This window comes from Purpureocillium takamizusanense, chromosome 13, assembly GCF_022605165.1.
Source record: "Purpureocillium takamizusanense chromosome 13, complete sequence".
NCBI lineage: Eukaryota > Fungi > Ascomycota > Sordariomycetes > Hypocreales > Ophiocordycipitaceae > Purpureocillium > Purpureocillium takamizusanense.
Genome location: NC_063080.1, coordinates 165,633 through 181,435, shown reverse-complemented (window position 1 = coordinate 181,435; position 15,803 = coordinate 165,633). Strand labels below are relative to the sequence as shown.

Below are 15,803 nucleotides of genomic sequence, written 5' to 3'. Positions count from 1 at the left end.
CTGGCGGTAGTGCGGAAGCGCCTAAAGATCCGCTCATGGCAGATACATGTAGAAATGCTACGGCAATCTTTCGGGGGACTCAAATCGGTGCCGTGCGGTGCCAAGCTCCCATACGTGATCCGGTGCTGCTGTTTCAGAACCAGGTGAAAAGTTGAGGAAAACTGCCTGCAACATTTGAAGCCGGCACTGGGAAGCCGGGTTGTGGGTCCAGGCCGCTCCAAACCTTGCTTATGTCATTCGCTGATCCGTCAGCCAATCACGCAGCTACTAGCTCTGCTGGCAGGCGCAGGGAGCAGGCAGAGCTGTGCCTGACGTGGAAGCCATTCGTGCCTGCTCAAGTCATTACATCCCATCCCATCCCCCATCCCGCACCCTTCGCGCCGCGTCGCATCATCATCTTGCCCGCGTCAATCCGTGTGCAACACCCGCATCCTGCTCTCCGTGACTGGGCGCTACTCTGTTTGCCCATTACCACGCTCATTCAAGCCTCGCTCGAGGCCCGCCTGCCCCCTTCTTCCCTTTGCACGAGCCAGTGCCGTCGTCTGCCTTCCTCGAAGCGTCCTCCGTCTCCGCCACAGCGAAACGCCGTCACGATGCCTGGCCTCGTCTCTGCGACCGGCGTCCTGGCCTTTCTGGCCGACGAGGAGCCCGAGCTCAAGGTCTTTGCCCTGCAGACCCTCAACGATGATATTGACACCGTTTGGACCGAGGTGGCCGGAGCTTTGAGCCAAATGTACGTTTCGCTGCAAACCCCTTCCACCTGCTGGTCCCATCAAACTGGGCATCTCAGTGAAATTCAAGGAGCCTGAGAACAGGAAAAAGGCTGACCCGTGCTCTGCAGCGAGGCCCTGTACGAAGACGAAACGTTCCCCGAGCGCCAGCTGGCTGCTCTCGTCCTGGCCAAGGTCTACTATCACCTCCAAGCCTACAACGACAGCATGGTCTTTGCTCTCGCCGCCGGTGACCTCTTCAAGCTTGACGCACCGGGCGAGTTCGAGGAGACCATCATCTCCAAGTGCGTCGACCAGTACATCGCCGTCACCGCCGCCAAACATGCCAAGCCCAAGGCCTCTAAGAACGCCGACCTGCCCGAGCTCACCACTACCTTCTCCAATGCCTCTGATGGCGCCGTCATGTCCCCGACGACACCTTTTTCGCAGACGACCCTTCCGCCCAAGTCCCTGCTCTCCCGCGCGTCCATCGACAACACCATATTCGATGCTACCTTCCAACCGCTAACCAAGCAAGGTCGCTCGGCCTCCATTGCTCAGCTCCCCGACCGCGCCACAGAGGCCTCCCTGCAGCGTGTCATTGAGCGCCTCTTTGAGAGCTGCCTGAAGCAGGGCCGTTACAGGCAGGTTGTTGGTATCGCCGTCGAAGCAAAGAATCTCGACATTCTCCGCCGGGTTATTAAGCGTGCCAGCGACGACGAGAAACGCGCCAAGACGAAGTCGCAAGACGGCCCTGGCCCTGCCGAGGAGCTCATGGAGTACTCGTTAGGCATCTGCATGGATATTGTGCAGGAGCGCGGCTTCCGCACCGAAATTCTCCGCCTGATCCTCGACCTGCTCAACGATATACCGAACCCGGACTACTTCGCCATTGCCCGATGCGTCGTCTACCTCAACTCCGACGAGGAGGCCTCCCGCATGCTACGGACCCTTGTCGACAACGGCGATCGCACATCCATCGCCAATGCCTACCAAATCGCCTTTGATCTGTACGACAATGGCACACAAGAGTTCCTTGGCAAGGTGCTAGACTCCCTGCCGTCGGGAAAGCAGCTGGAGAAGGCAGAGGAGGTGGTCTCCGAGGACCCTAACAAGACCACCTCGGAAGACGCCCCGTTGTTGGAAAATCAACAGGAAACCCCCGAGGAGGCTCTGCCTGAAGCCGTCGCCAAGATCTACCGCAACATTCGGTCCATCCTGGACGGGTCCAAGACGATCCGCCTCAACCGCGAATTCCTCTACCGCAACAACCACACTGACTTGAGCATTCTCAACAAGGTCCGCGACAGCCTCGAGGGCCGCAACTCCATCTTCCACACGGCCGTCACCTTCTGCAATGCCTTCATGAACCAAGGTACCACCAACGACAAATTCTTCCGGGACAACCTTGACTGGCTCGGCAAGGCCGTCAACTGGTCCAAGTTCACCGCCACTGCCGCCCTGGGTGTAATCCATCGCGGGAACTTGTCGCAGTCCCGCAAGCTGCTGGAGCCGTATCTGCCGAGAACGGGCGGACTGGGCAGTGGCTCAATCTTTAGCCAGGGCGGTGCCCTGTACGCCTATGGCCTCATCCATGCCAACCATGGCGCCGACGCGCTCGACTACCTCAAGACACAGTTCATGCAGGCTGAGGAAGAGGTCGTCCAGCACGGAGGCGCCCTTGGCCTGGGCATCGCCGGTATGGCGACTGGCAACACCGAGATCTTTGAGAAGCTCAAGGATATCCTGTTCCAAGATTCGGCACTCAATGGCGAGGCTGTTGGTCTCTCCATGGGTCTCATCATGCTCGGCACAGGCAACGCCAAGGCGCTTGAAGACATGATCACATATGCGCATGAGACGACCCACGAGAAGATTGTCCGCGGCGTCGCCATGGGCATGGCGCTCATCATGTACGGCCGACAGGAAGGTGCCGATGTTGTCATCGAAGGCCTTCTGAACGACCCCGACCCGACGCTCCGGTACGGTGGTATCATGACGGTCGCTCTGGCGTACTGCGGCACCGGCAGCAACAAGGCGATCCGAAAGCTCCTCCACACTGCTGTCAGCGATGTCAATGACGATGTCCGTCGCATCGCCGTCATGAGCCTGGGCTTCATTCTCTTCCGCAAGCCTGGCAGTGTGCCGCGCATGGTTGAGCTGCTCTCCGAGTCGTACAACCCCCACGTTCGCTACGGCTCCGCCATGGCCCTGGGCATCTCTTGCGCCGGCACTGGCCTTGACGAGGCCATCGATTTGCTGGAGCCCATGATGAAGGACCCAACCGACTTTGTCCGGCAGGGCGCTCTGATCTCGTTGGCCATGATTATGGTTCAGCAAAACGAGGTGATGAATCCCAAGGTCTCGTCTATCCGCAAGACTCTCAAAAAGGTCGTCGGTGACCGCCACGAAGACGCCATGACCAAGTTCGGCGCCGCCCTCGCACTCGGCATTATCGATGCCGGTGGCCGCAACTGCACCATCGGACTCCAGACTCAGACCGGCAACCTCAACATGGCGGGCATCGTCGGCATGGCCGTCTTCACCCAATACTGGTACTGGTTCCCGTTCACCCACTTCCTGTCACTCAGCTTCTCGCCCACGGCCATGATCGGCCTCGACCACGACCTCGAGATGCCCGGCTTCAAGTTTCACTGCGCCACCCGCCAGAGCTTGTTCGACTACCCGCCCGAGCAAGAGGTCAAGACCGAGGAGGGCCCCGCCCTGATTGCCACGGCCATCTTGTCGACGACTGCACAGGCAAAGCGAAGAGCACAGAAGAAAGAACGTGCCCAGCGTCGCGAGAGCATGGATGTTGACCCGGCCCCGAGCAAGGGCGGAGACAAGATGGAGGTTGACGAAGAGAAGAAGAAGGATGAGCCTAAGGAGAAGAAGGAGGGTGAGGAGAAGGAGGCAGCTACGCCTACCGACCCTAAGAAGAAGTCTGAGAAGGAAAAAGTCGGCTACGACATGGACAACATGAGCCGTGTTCTGCCTGGGCAGCTCAAGTACATCAGCTTCCCCGCTGGCCGGTATAAGCCAGTTAAGAAGGTAAGCCTGCCCGACCCAGATTCACGATTCTGAACAGACCGGAAACTAACAATACACAGCCGACGGGTGGCCCCCTGCTTCTGGACGACACGCAGCCCGATGAGCCCAAGTCTCTCATCGAGGAGAAGCTGAAGAAGGTGACGACAGAGCGCGCGCCCGTGGCGGGCCAGCAGAGCGCCGCTCGCGCGAGCCGGGCCGCGGCAAACCGGTCACTGTTGGAGAGCCTGGCGGCCGAGCACGGACGCTCCCCGCACGGGAACAACGCCGTGTTGGACATGTTCCGCCAGCAGCAACAGCAGCAGCAGGGCCGCTCGCCGTTTGGTCTCGTCGACCCGCAGACGCCCAGCGGCGGTAGCGCTGGCATGGGCTCGGGAGCCGCGGCGGCGGCCGGCGTCCTGACGGCCGTTGACGAGGACGGCGAGGGCGACGAGGAGGCGCAGGTGCCTGGGGAGTTTGAGTACTTTACGGACGCCGAGGACGAGGATGAGGAGTAGCGAGCGATAGCAGCAGCAGCAGCAGCAGCAGAGGCGATGTACACCGTGTTTCCATACGTGTAAAGTAACAGCAGACACTATACTAGACGGGCCGGGCGGCGGTGGCCATGGATTCTCTCCAGGGCTCGTGACAGACTCGAACAATGAAGGTTTTGAAACCGAACCACGTGGCATATCTGAATGTCTCCAACGCGCCGGCTCGGCATTGGATCATGCCGTGATGCATGGTGCAGACCCATGGTACTTGTGTATTTGTGTTGTAGTATTGAGCTAATTCATAACTAGAACAGCATTGCTACTGGACGTCTGTGTACCAGCGCCGCTCTGCTCACATGGAATGATCCAAATCCTCAGCGAGCCCCTGTTTTGGTCTTTGCTCGCCCGAATGCAACGCCAATTAATAAAGACCAAAATATATAATGCAAGCTAGATGCACCGGCCTGACAGGCTGCATGCTAGTCGCGATAATAGTACAGTGCTGCTTTGTGCAAGCCGCTCACCATCCCATAACTAGTGGCGACGAAAGCAGCGCTCAGCCATCGCCTTCGTTGTCTGGGTTCGGGGCTTTTTTATCTGAAGCCACGCAGGGCGCGGGCGCCGAGGAGCAGTCGGCGCACACCTGAATGCGGTGCCAGGCGGTGGCGAGGTTGCCTCTCAGGTTCCACGTCGCGGCATGACTCTCGGGTTGCGTGTTGTACGTGTCGTCGGTGGCCTTGACCATGACAGTCGTGCATTTCTTGTCGCTGTGAGTCGCGGCTTGCTCGTTGTCAACCTCACCTGCCCCTACTTGCTCGGAGCCGCCGGTCTTCTCGGCTTCGCGAAAGGCTGTCAGCGGGATAGCCGCCTCGTATCTCCATCGCTTCCATGACCACGCCCCGTTGCCCTGGCAGGGTGACGGGGAGCCGTCCTTGCCGTCGCAATCGGGCAAGAGGTACGCTTGAGACCACGACTTGCCGCCGTCCGCAGACACGTCCACACGGATGATGGAGTGTCCTCCCCCTGAAAACGCGTAGCCAGCTAGTGTGACGTTTTGTGCCGGCTCGATGACTTGGCCACGGGCAGTGTCGCCCACAGCCTTAGTCCACCCTCCCATCTTGACCTCCGTTATGGCGCTCTGTACAGGCAGCTCCTGGATTGCGGGTGCGGCGTCCCAGTCGACTTTGGTCTCGTTGGGGCCGAAGCACTTGTAGTCTCTGCGTTGCCACTGGCTAGTGCTCTCCTCGTCGCTTAAGGTGATTTGGTTAAGCCACTTGACGGAGCGGGCGGCGACGTGGCCAGGAACGATGGAGCGTAGCGGATATCCATGATCGCGTGGCAATGGCTTTCCGTTCATGGAGTACGCGAGCAGGACGTCGCCTTGGGGGTCAATTGCCTTCTTTATAGGGATAGATGCGGCGTACGCTTCGAGACCAGCAAAGTGGACGTGCTTGGCCTCGCTCTCGCCTGTCAAAGCCTGGGAGACCTCGAATCCGGCATCGGCCAGCACGTCAGATAGCAGAACACCCTCCCACGTAGCGTTTGAGATGGCTCCGGCAGTCCACTGGAGGCCGTTGGTAGATCTGCCAGAGCCCTGTGTCATGTGTTTTCTGCGGTTGCCGGAACATTGGAGGACGGCAGTGACGGCATGGCTTGGGAATTTGGACTTGAGGTCATGTAGAGTGTATTGTTTCGTCGTGCCATCGACGAGCTCGACGGTGAGGACGAACTTGTCGGCGGCGGACTCGTCAATCTTGGGCACCCACATGTGATTGCGGACATAGAAAAGCTCATTGGGGGTGAGAAACTGGGAGCTCAGGGCTTCACCGGGGGTCTCTGCATTCCGTGGCTTGGCCGTCTTCGTGATGAGGGACGGGTCTCGTTGGGGGTCGTCGTCGAAGGGATCCTCGATCTCATTCTGGGCGGGACGGCCGTCGACGAGGTCGGCCTGATCGACGTAGCCGATGAGGTACTGCGCAAGGATATCGTAGACGTATTGGTTCTTGTGGATGGTGAAGATGTTCCAATAGGGGTCGATGGAACCGCCAGCGGCACGCAGGATGACCTGGCCGCCTGGATGGGCGGGGACCCAGTCGGTGATGTCGTAGACCTTGTCCTCGTGGATGACCCAGGGGGTTTCCGAGTCAGCGCCGTGCTTACGGACCTCGGAAATGCGGAAGCGTGGCAACTCCGGGTCGCGGTTGTCGGCGGCGGTGGAGCCGAGGCCGGAAGGCGACGTGAAGACGGGGCCTGGGTCCGGGTCCGAGTGGGCGGTGGCGGCGGCAGCAGAAAAGGCAGAGGTAACGGCGTCGGCCGGGGAGTCAAGGGATGTCGGGGATGTGGAGGAGAGATGCAGTAGCGCCAATGCAGAGACGAGGCCCGCGAGTCCGGCAGCCGCCACGGCACGTCGAGGCGAAGCGGGTCCCGACACCCGTGTTGCAGTTGCCGTCCGGTGATTGCCGCCCCCTCGGCCGTCAGCAGGCGAGACGCGCCTCGGAACGGAGGTGCTAAAGGGCCGCCATCTTGGCAGCTCAGATGCCCGCTGGGACAGTGGGCCTGGTAAAGTTCGCGGCTGTGCGAGCAGGCGCCGTTGCAAACCGAGGACGTGCTGAAGTCGTGGCTTCATCGTTCATCGCCCAAGGGACGGCTCCGGCCGCCAATGGGACGCTTTGCGCGGACGGAAAGGAGATGAAGAGACGGATAAAAGGGGATTGTCGTTAATGAAGCATGGCGAGAGTGAAGTCTGGGCCAGCCGACGGCAGTGGCGGTGTGCGGTGTACGGCGTGCGGTATGTGTTTGTCGTTCAAGACAGAGCCAGATCTCGCGAGACAAGAGGCGTGTTGTGTGCCAGCGCTGGCGGGTGGCACGGGCACGCGATGAACGAGGGCGAATGCAACTCTAGCGGGAGTGATGGTCGAGCGGGCTGCCACCCATCACTCACTGATAAAAGAGAAGCGAGTGTTGAAGAAGTGAAAGTTTGACGGACGTCCGCGAGATGGACGGGATGCGAGGCGGGTGACACGCGGGAAAGGTCAGACAGGGATGGGTGCCGGAGTGGATTCGGTGGATCGTCTTGCTGGGCGTGCTGGTGAATCGATGTCGGCGGCAGCTGGTCGGGCTCCGACTCGGTCAGGGCGTCGTCGTTGTTGTTGACGCAGGGTGGAAGCACACCTGCGCGGTCAGGCGTGGGAAAGCGGGAAAAGAAAAGAAGTGAAGTCATCGTGGACAGGAGGGAGCCAGCAAATGGCATTTTTGGCGTGGCAGCACGGTCTCTCGACGTCTGACGATGGGAAAGAGCGACGGCCTACACCGACGGTTGCCGTGCCGGCCAGCCGCAGCCCAATGCGCGGCGCAAAAACGACGTCACCTGGACACGCCTGGGGCGCACCTTCCTGAACGACGGGCTCCGCAAGCCGCTGGTGAGGACAGGTCACCTGCCACTGAAGAAACGGTAAGAGGCGGGCACTAAATTAACCGCCAAGTACCTGTACCTTTCGTACGGACACTTGATGTACGTTAGTACTCCAGTCCATTGGAGGCTCGCCAGGTCAGTACCTCTTTACCTGCCCACTGCAGCCCTGACTCAGGCACCTTCCAGCGTTCCAGCGACCAGCTCCAGCAGTCCACGGGCGACAGCTCAGGTGCCTGCTCACCCGCCATGTGCTGGAATCCAGCTGGGGCCAGCGCAGGGCAGCCTCCATCAGTCTGGCCTTGCGATGCCACCTACCAACTCGTAATCCATTCATTCTGCTTGGTTTGCTCGTTTGCCCCCTTTTGCCAGCTTCCCCAGTTTCTTTTTCCGTAGCCCCCCCGGTCAAGGCATGCACGCACGCACTGGCCCCTTTTCCTTTCCCCATTTCGCCAAAGGGAGGAGAAGTGAAGCGTCCCTGGCTGGCATCGGAGCCGATTGGACGCCCGGTTCTCGCTTTGCACCTGCACGCCGCGTGTCGACGGGGCCCTCCCCAGCCCGCATTTCCCTTACCTAACACCGAGATTTCCTCCGTTCGATTCCATCCACGAGAGAGTGAGTGCTGACGACCCGGGTAGTTCCTGGCACGCGCAGCACTACTAAGTACAGTAGTATTACGGTACTGAGTACTACTAGGTAGTACTGCACCGTCAGACACGGCACACGGCTGTCGTTGCGGTTCGCTGACGGCTGTCGGCAAGCTCGTGCAGGGGGCAAGTATACGTCGTGTACAGAGTTTAGTAGGTACTACGTAAAGTATAGCATCCTGCGCCAAGCAACGGTATAATCATGCGCCAACGGGGGCGCAGCGAAAAGTAAGCTGGATGAGGCACCAGCCTCGCGCGATGAACCCAGCCGGCCGTCCAGGCACATACTGGCGTCCGTTTCGAGTCACAGCATTAGCCAGTCAATGGCCGCGCCCTACACCTCGCGAATCGTCCCGCCGATGAGCGCGTTGGACGCCACGCTGTTCTTGTCCCGCATCTTGGACGCCGTCTCCGCGCCCAGCACCGGCACCCGGTACTCAAATGTCCTGCCCGCCGCCGCCGTCCTACCATCGGGAAGCGCATACGGGAACGGCAGGTACTCGGGCAGCAGGCCCAGCTGGCGCAAGACGGTGCCCTGGTCCCAGGAGATGTGCTCGTGGTAGAGCCTGTCGCCGCGGATGTTGACGACGGCCGTGAACGGGACCTCGGCCTTGAGACCGGTGGGCGGGACGCCGGGAAGCCTGTGCACGCGCACAAAATGGTGAATATGTGAGCCATCAATGTTTCTGTCTTCTTCTTCTCACGGAGGGGGTACAGCCGTAGATGCAGAATGAAACGTGGGGCGCCACTCACAGCCAGTCAATCTCCTGGTCGTGGGTAAACTTGAAGATGAACTCGTCAATCACGCGGTCGACGCCGACGGTGCGGCTGATGAGCTCGAGCTCCGTGTCGGCCGAGTTGTTGAATATGAAATTGTCGCGGTAAAAGGCGGACAGGCGCTCCCGCCCGATGCCGCCCGTCAGCTGCCGCCAAACCACCGTCCGTCAGAGAAAGACGTTCCATCCCATCCATTCATCTCGTCTCGTCATCGCGTTCGGCTTACACACCGCAAAGAGGAGAGGGGAAGAAGCTCACCGTGGGCACGTGGTTCACGTAGGGCTCCTGCACCATGGTGCTCATGGTGTGCTCCACGGAGCGGTCTGCAAACTCGTAGTACGTGTGCTCGTCCCAGATGGCCTCGAGGTCAAAATACGGCCCGCCGACGAGGGGCTTGAGGAAGGCGAGGCTACGCGAGTGGGCGACGGACTCGGCGTTGGCGGAGAAGTCGGGCTGGAAGGGGACGGCGAAGCGCCCTGACGCGACCATCGGATAGTAATGGGTTTTTGCCACCGCCAACGGGGCCGAGGACGTCGTTTGCTCCTGGCGCTTGCCGGGCGTGTGGCCTGCCAGGTGCTGCAGCACTGGAACGGTGGGATTGTTGAGCGACTCGAGGGCGGTCTTGTCGTCGGCGTGCACGATGCCCGCGACAATCGCAGCAAAGCGGGATAGTGACGGCGCGACGAGGTTCCACGCCTCAGAGTCATACGCTGCGGGGCAAGGTCAGCATCTCCATCATCACCAGGCTAATTGATGTTGGAGTGAAAGGTGTCGCCATCGCCTTACCAACGACACCAATCTTGCCCTGCCCGTCACACTCTTCGCACGCCTCCAGCGCCTTTAACGCCGCGTCCAGCACGGCGGCGTCGTCGTTGCCGCCCTTGACGGCGGAAATCTGTATCCCAACGACGGCATACCCCTCCTCGGCCCACTTGAGCAGCGGCCACGGCACGCCCTCGACGATGCCCAGCAGCCGCTTGTCGTCGTCGTCGGCGTCGGGCGTGAGCACCACGAGGCCCGGGCCATGGCCCCGCCGGGACAGCGGGCGGAGCAGGTGCACTCCGGGCCGGAGCTCCGACAGCCGCGGCGCCGGGAGCGGGGCTGGCGGCTCGGTGATGTCTGCGTACATTTCTCTTTGCTTTTGCGGGGTGCCTGCCGGGTACGTGGGGTGCGTGGGTGGGTTCGATGCTCAATGATATCAGCTTTTTTCTTCTTCAACACGATCAGTTGGGTCGGCGCTGTTTGAGCTTGCGATCTGGAATGGACTCGAATGATGGAGAAATAAGCTGCGCTAAGGGCTTTCGACGAACACCCTTTAAGAAATTTCCGCCTTATAACCTACTTTATTATTATGATATATATATGCCTAAAGCTACTAGACTAGCTATAATATATATTTATTTATACTGATTTATAGATAAAGGTACTTTAATATATTTATATTATTTTTAAATATATATAATAGAGATTAGGTTTAATAATATTTTGATAATATAGAATATATTCTTATATTTAGTATATTTAGCCTGGCTTTAGTAATCTACCTAATAGTTCTAGGGCTAAGCTAGCTATCTACTGCTATAGGAGTACTCCGAGCGATCGGGGCGCTTTTGGCCTTTTAACTAGTCTCGGCTTGACGCGACTACGCCTCGTCGCTTAAATAAGTGTCCTTATTAATCACGAAAAGAAGGCAGATTTGTCGAAAATTGATTTAATCTTAGGTCTATGCTCAAGATGATTTAGAGGAATATGGATCGCAGCCTCGTGAATTCGTGGCCGTGGACTTGGTCGATTCATCCCAGTCCGAGCGCGCAAGATCGTGCCGTCTCGAAACAGCATGGCGTTGCGTCGACTGCAGACTGTTCAACATGGCGAATCTATTCTGGCACTTTGGTCTGAGAGAACAGCTGAGAAATGGGATGTCAACCCATCGTCCCGCCGTAATTGAAACCCGCGCCCCGCGGGACTATCGTCGAAGACTGGACGCAAGCGACGGTTGAAAGAGATGAGTTTGGCGAATACCTCAAGTACTATCGCAACCCAATCCGCGAATTCGCAAGTTGCGCATATTTCCATTCTTCGTTGTGAAAATAAGGATAGACATAGGTACTGGATACTGAATAAGTCGAACCTCGGGGCTGCTATGTGCCCTTAGCCTACCCTGCCTGTCTGTACTTCACATAGTCATATATCTCGATCAACGGGGTTCAGAAGTAATCGTTTACCGAGTCGATCGGCCAAAACATCGTCTTGCGCGGCTCCGAAATCAAATATCTTGTATATCTCCTTGTCAGCGTTGCAACATAGAAGCCGAAGGATCTGCATACTTCGATATAGGTCACTTCACCCCGCTGTACGGCTGCCACGCATCTCCGTTCATCAGACTTGACCTGCCAGACTCCATTCAGGTCCGACAGCAAGCAGATACATTCGCCCGTTCGCGTATCCTGCGTCTTCACTGCCGTGTTGCCACCCCAGATTGTTCTTGTGGCATCGAGCTGAAGGCCAGAAACGTGCCCTGCGTCTATGGCCAATGTCTTCAGACGGTCACCAGTCTCAAGACTCCATGTCAAGATTGCCGTGTCGTCTGCAGATGACAACTGCTCCCTGTGAAGGGCTAGGAATCGAACAGGTAGCTCATGTCCTTTAAGCGTGAACATGCAGCTACCGGTCTTTAGCTCCCAGATCTTAACCTGAGAGTCCAATGATGCAGATATGACTCGATTGCGCTCATGATCCAGAATCACCGCAGACACTGGCTGCGAGTGGCCGGTCAGGGCGTGACGAAGCTCGCCTGTGCTAATACGCCAGACACAGACAGTGGAATCGTCAGAGCCACTGACCAACGTATCCTTCGAAGTCGCGATATGACGTACGGTCTGCGAGTGGCCGCATAATGCGCGCACAAAGTACGGACTGTCGTTTGACCCGCCGAATTCCGGATTCTCTTGATGGCTATCCGCAATCTCGGGGAGTAGCCAAACGCGTAGTTGGCCGTCTCGCGATCCGGAGATGATGAGCGGCCGCAGCGGGCCGCGCACCTCAGTGGCATCATCTGAGTCGCGCGCATCTGTCTTTATCATTGTCTTTGCCGGCATCAGAATCTGAAGACAGCGCACAGTGGCCGTATGACCATGTAAAACATGCTGGCATCGTCCGCTGCTGATGTCCCAGACTCGGACAGTTCGATCCGCCGAGCCAGAAACCAAGACGTTTCCTTCGTATTGGAGACACCAGACGCCAGATTCGTGACCTTGGAGCTCTCTCCGTAGCTCGCCTGACTTGATGTCGTAAACATGGATTAGGGTATCGTCGCTACCGGTGATGACCTTATCATCGTCGAACTGAAGGCAGGTGATGACATTTTGTGGATGCGCAGCAATGGCAGTGTGCCTCGGTCTGGTTTCACCGCTCGTCGAGCTCTGATCCATCGTTTCTCAAAATGGCTTTTCTCGGGAGGGCTTTGATGAGAGTAACAGAACCCAGGTGGAAACTTCAATGGTCTATAGACGCTGTGAGCTAGGATGGATGTGCCGTGGATGCTATGTGTTCGTCAGAGTGGCAATATTTTGAGGTCAAATGGCTGAGTAGGGCACTTTTGTCCACGTGTGCAAGGTAGCATGTTGGTCGCCAGGTGTGGCGCCGATCGGTTAGTGACAGGGAGGGTGAAGTCCCATTGAAGATAGACACTGTTGGCGCCCGAGCATCTCGCCCCCTCGGATAACAACCATATTCAGATTAATCTAGCCCAAATAGACTTTCTCTGACCTTTATGGTATAAATTTCCTTAACCTTATCTTTCAATATATGCTATTATAAAGGAAAGAACTACATCTTAAGTATATTACCAAAGAATTTGAGTATAAAAGACGAAGTAAGGAAGGATGATATATCCTACGCACATATCATGCTAGTCCCATTATAAACATACAATGTCACTATGTATAGTACGGTCGTTCTGCAGTGTCAACATGCGGGGTCAACATGCGGGGTCATCACTCTAGGCCTGCTCATCAAACCCCCAAAATGATAAGATCAGGAACCATGAAGGCAGGGACCAACAGGGAAGATTTCAAGTCGTCGAACACCGTCAGTACCAGGGTCGGGATTCCTCTCGCTCATTTGGCCACAATCGACCCGGCCGTAGTAAAACATGAATACAGCCCTCTAGAGTCATTGGACGATGCTCATGGGGCCTACATTGCCGAAGGGAAGAATTCCGAAGCGCGCGGCGCGTAGAGTCTCCTGCTCATTAGTTTGGGGACGCTCGTACGTGGCCGGACCGATTTCCTCCGCGTAGTATAGCTCGCTCGCCGGGTATCCCCAAGCTCGAGTTAGTGGCCGCTGTAGCCTTGGGCTGAAGATAATGCCAGTTGGTTTTGTACCTCAGGATTTAAGCGATTTGAGCTGACAACTCATTCAGGTAGGAAAGGCCGAGGAAACGCCAACGTTACACGTGAGCACTTACTTTCGGTATATCATGCAAATACAAGTACTTATGCATTCTTACAGTCGCGAGAATGCACCCGTGCAGCGTCCATGTTGCCCGAGTTGTCACTGATGTTTGGTTGCGTTCTACGCGCTAGTTAGAATTTATACTTTTTTAAAACGTGCAAGCTGCTGAGGGAACCCTCTAATTGCGAGACGAACTAGTATTCTAAGCACAAACGCTGCTGGCCTTTTATGGATTCCACACGAGCGGCTCCCAGAGCTCAAACTCGTCATTGGCCGGCACTCGGTGTTGGGCGTCGTCGTCGAGGCCTTGGATCCACGCCTGTCCACCGAAAACGGGCTTGACAGCTTCCTCACACCTGAAAACGCTCCGAGTCGCGCCCATGGAAAAGGGTCCGTAGTGGCTGGAGTTGAAGTACGCGTCGTCCCAGAACTCGGCAACTAGGTTTGTGCTTTCGCGGGCGCTTTCATCCGCTCCGGCACTGGCGCTCTCGCTGCTTGGTCTCTCACAGGTCAGATCCCACCGGACGCGAAAGAACAAACCGGGTTTCTGCTGCTGCATGGTTAATGACTGTATCGTATCATAAAGATGTCCCATTGTGACGCCCGTATCGAAACCACCAGCATCGTTTTGCGGGGGCGTGACGGAGTCGACGAGACAGCGGTGGCTCGCCGCGGTGATGGCGAAACTATCCAGCCAGGTGAATCCGAGGAAAGGCGGCGGGGGCTGCGAGACGAGCATGCGTCTCCAACTCGCACCAGCCCTGGTAAAGCTCCGCTGACGACAGGTTGGGTCGACGTTGAGCACGCTGCCGGTACGTGCTTTGAGGTGAGGCAAGGCTTGTGGCGACCAGGGTAGCTTCCAGAAGTATTCGGCACGCCGGAAAGGGTACTTATCCACCTGGCAATCACTCAGGTTAAAATATTGGTCGCCAAAGGCCTCTCGAAGTAGAGGGTTGATACAGGGTCGTTCACCAGGCTTCGTGTGAAGGCTTCGGTCAGCCTGGAAGAAGGACGCTTTTCGGAGCATAGGCGAGTGATTTAGGGTCTCCAACCAGAAGCTGCAAACTCGTGGAGCAGAGGTGATGCGAGACTTGAGGTCGAGATGAAGTAGAATGGCTTCAAGGAGCTCAGGGGTCCTTAGCACCAACGCCATCGCCTGCGACTGCGATCGGGATTGGGATTGGGATTGGGACAGGGATAGTGACTTAGTTGGTCGAGGTGTCGAGGCCGACGCTGATGCCGCCTCGCTCGAGGAAAGACGACATTCCGTAGCATCGCATGTTTGGGCATGATTCAGGGAGCGCGGAGGGTAAGCAGCCGGTATGAGGGTGCGAACCCTCCTGGATGGCAGCTGCTCACCATGTAGGACCACGATGGGACCATCCTCGACGATTGCTCTCTCTAGCAGGAGCGAGTAATCCGCAGCGGTGAGCTCAAACACCTCAATGGCTTGCGCCTCCGGCTTCTCTTCCTCTTCCTTGTTCTTCGAGGCGGTCCTCGGGGCCGTGGTTGTGCGCACCGACTTGGGCGACTGCTCTAGGCACAGAAGCCCTCGAAGCTGATCGGGTTGGTAGATGGCGCTTCCTGGGTCCGACAAGATTGGGAACGTCTCCCCGCGTGACGCCTCCATAGTAAGCGCCATGCCAGCCGTCAGGTCGGACAGACTGTGCGGAGTATAAAGGCCATGCTGCCGATACACATCGTTGGCCATGGTAAGTCCCTTTTGCGAATCCAGGTAAGGGAGATAATCGTAGGGTCGGGTCAAGGTACATGTTGGATATATGGGGGGGGGGGTAAATTCATCAGCTTATTATACGGAGTACCCTCTCGACAATGGAGCGGAGTTACGTGGCGTGGCACGTGCGCCCTGCCCCGCGCCCGGCACGGACCGTTTACCGCTGCCGAGTTCCTTACGCGTGGGCTCGCCTTGGCAACGAATGGCACAACCACGCACGGTCACTCTAAAAACCTCCTTGAACGCGAGATTAATCAGCTGCCTAATTACAACTTAACTTTCTTTCGATTTTAGCTCATACTAGGTTGCAAAAAGTGATCTTAACTAAGCTTGGGTCGAACAATTTCCCTGCCCGCCACGCAGCCGCTCTCCGCATCCCCACGTAGGCCCCCTCGCCAGACATGATTCCTTTCTTCAATTTCATCTTGGTTGCGGCCCCCCAGTTGTTGTCCCTTCTTGCCATGGCATGACTCCTTGTCTACTAACAACAGAGCGCAAGCATGCAGCGCTACAGCGCAAGTTGACTAATGAAATCGCCCGTCTTGTGGT

The 15,803-nt window shown here is 57.4% G+C and overlaps 4 protein-coding genes across 4 annotated transcripts; 1 reads left to right on the top strand and 3 right to left on the bottom strand.

Moving 5' to 3' along the window:
* The first annotated feature begins 348 nt into the window (after nt 1-348).
* On the top strand, nt 349-4,713 carry RPN2 (proteasome regulatory particle base subunit). Its single transcript, XM_047992325.1, has 3 exons — nt 349-733; nt 842-3,761; nt 3,821-4,713. Exons 1-3 carry the CDS (start codon nt 594-596, stop codon nt 4,253-4,255), a joined length of 3,495 nt encoding a protein of 1,164 aa, XP_047848339.1. The 5' UTR covers nt 349-593; the 3' UTR covers nt 4,256-4,713.
* JDV02_010575 (uncharacterized protein) lies at nt 4,490-7,516 on the bottom strand. Its single transcript, XM_047992324.1, has one exon. It carries the CDS (start codon nt 6,855-6,857, stop codon nt 4,788-4,790), a length of 2,070 nt encoding a protein of 689 aa, XP_047848338.1. The 5' UTR covers nt 6,858-7,516; the 3' UTR covers nt 4,490-4,787.
* A 1,035-nt stretch (nt 7,517-8,551) lies between these two features.
* On the bottom strand, nt 8,552-10,324 carry JDV02_010574 (Carboxymethylenebutenolidase). Its single transcript, XM_047992323.1, has 4 exons — nt 9,851-10,324; nt 9,323-9,774; nt 9,041-9,210; nt 8,552-8,928 (listed from the first exon to the last, which is right to left on the bottom strand). Exons 1-4 carry the CDS (start codon nt 10,191-10,193, stop codon nt 8,622-8,624), a joined length of 1,272 nt encoding a protein of 423 aa, XP_047848337.1. The 5' UTR covers nt 10,194-10,324; the 3' UTR covers nt 8,552-8,621.
* Nucleotides 10,325-13,097: 2,773 nt separating this feature from the next.
* JDV02_010573 (uncharacterized protein) lies at nt 13,098-15,296 on the bottom strand. Its single transcript, XM_047992322.1, has one exon. It carries the CDS (start codon nt 15,228-15,230, stop codon nt 13,746-13,748), a length of 1,485 nt encoding a protein of 494 aa, XP_047848336.1. The 5' UTR covers nt 15,231-15,296; the 3' UTR covers nt 13,098-13,745.
* Nucleotides 15,297-15,803: the final 507 nt, after the last annotated feature.

Coding starts and splice junctions, on each gene's coding strand:
- RPN2 (XM_047992325.1), top strand. CDS start 594: ATGCCTGGCCTCGTCTCTGCGACCGGCGTCCTGGCCTTTCTGGCCGAC. Junction 734..841: donor GCCGGAGCTTTGAGCCAAAT/GTACGTTTCGCT, acceptor CGTGCTCTGCAG/CGAGGCCCTGTACGAAGACG. Junction 3,762..3,820: donor GGTATAAGCCAGTTAAGAAG/GTAAGCCTGCCC, acceptor AACAATACACAG/CCGACGGGTGGCCCCCTGCT.
- JDV02_010575 (XM_047992324.1), bottom strand. CDS start 6,857: ATGAAGCCACGACTTCAGCACGTCCTCGGTTTGCAACGGCGCCTGCTC.
- JDV02_010574 (XM_047992323.1), bottom strand. CDS start 10,193: ATGTACGCAGACATCACCGAGCCGCCAGCCCCGCTCCCGGCGCCGCGG. Junction 9,775..9,850: donor GGGCAAGATTGGTGTCGTTG/GTAAGGCGATGG, acceptor CTTGCCCCGCAG/CGTATGACTCTGAGGCGTGG. Junction 8,929..9,040: donor GACCAGGAGATTGACTGGCT/GTGAGTGGCGCC, acceptor GCGCGTGCACAG/GCTTCCCGGCGTCCCGCCCA.
- JDV02_010573 (XM_047992322.1), bottom strand. CDS start 15,230: ATGGCCAACGATGTGTATCGGCAGCATGGCCTTTATACTCCGCACAGT.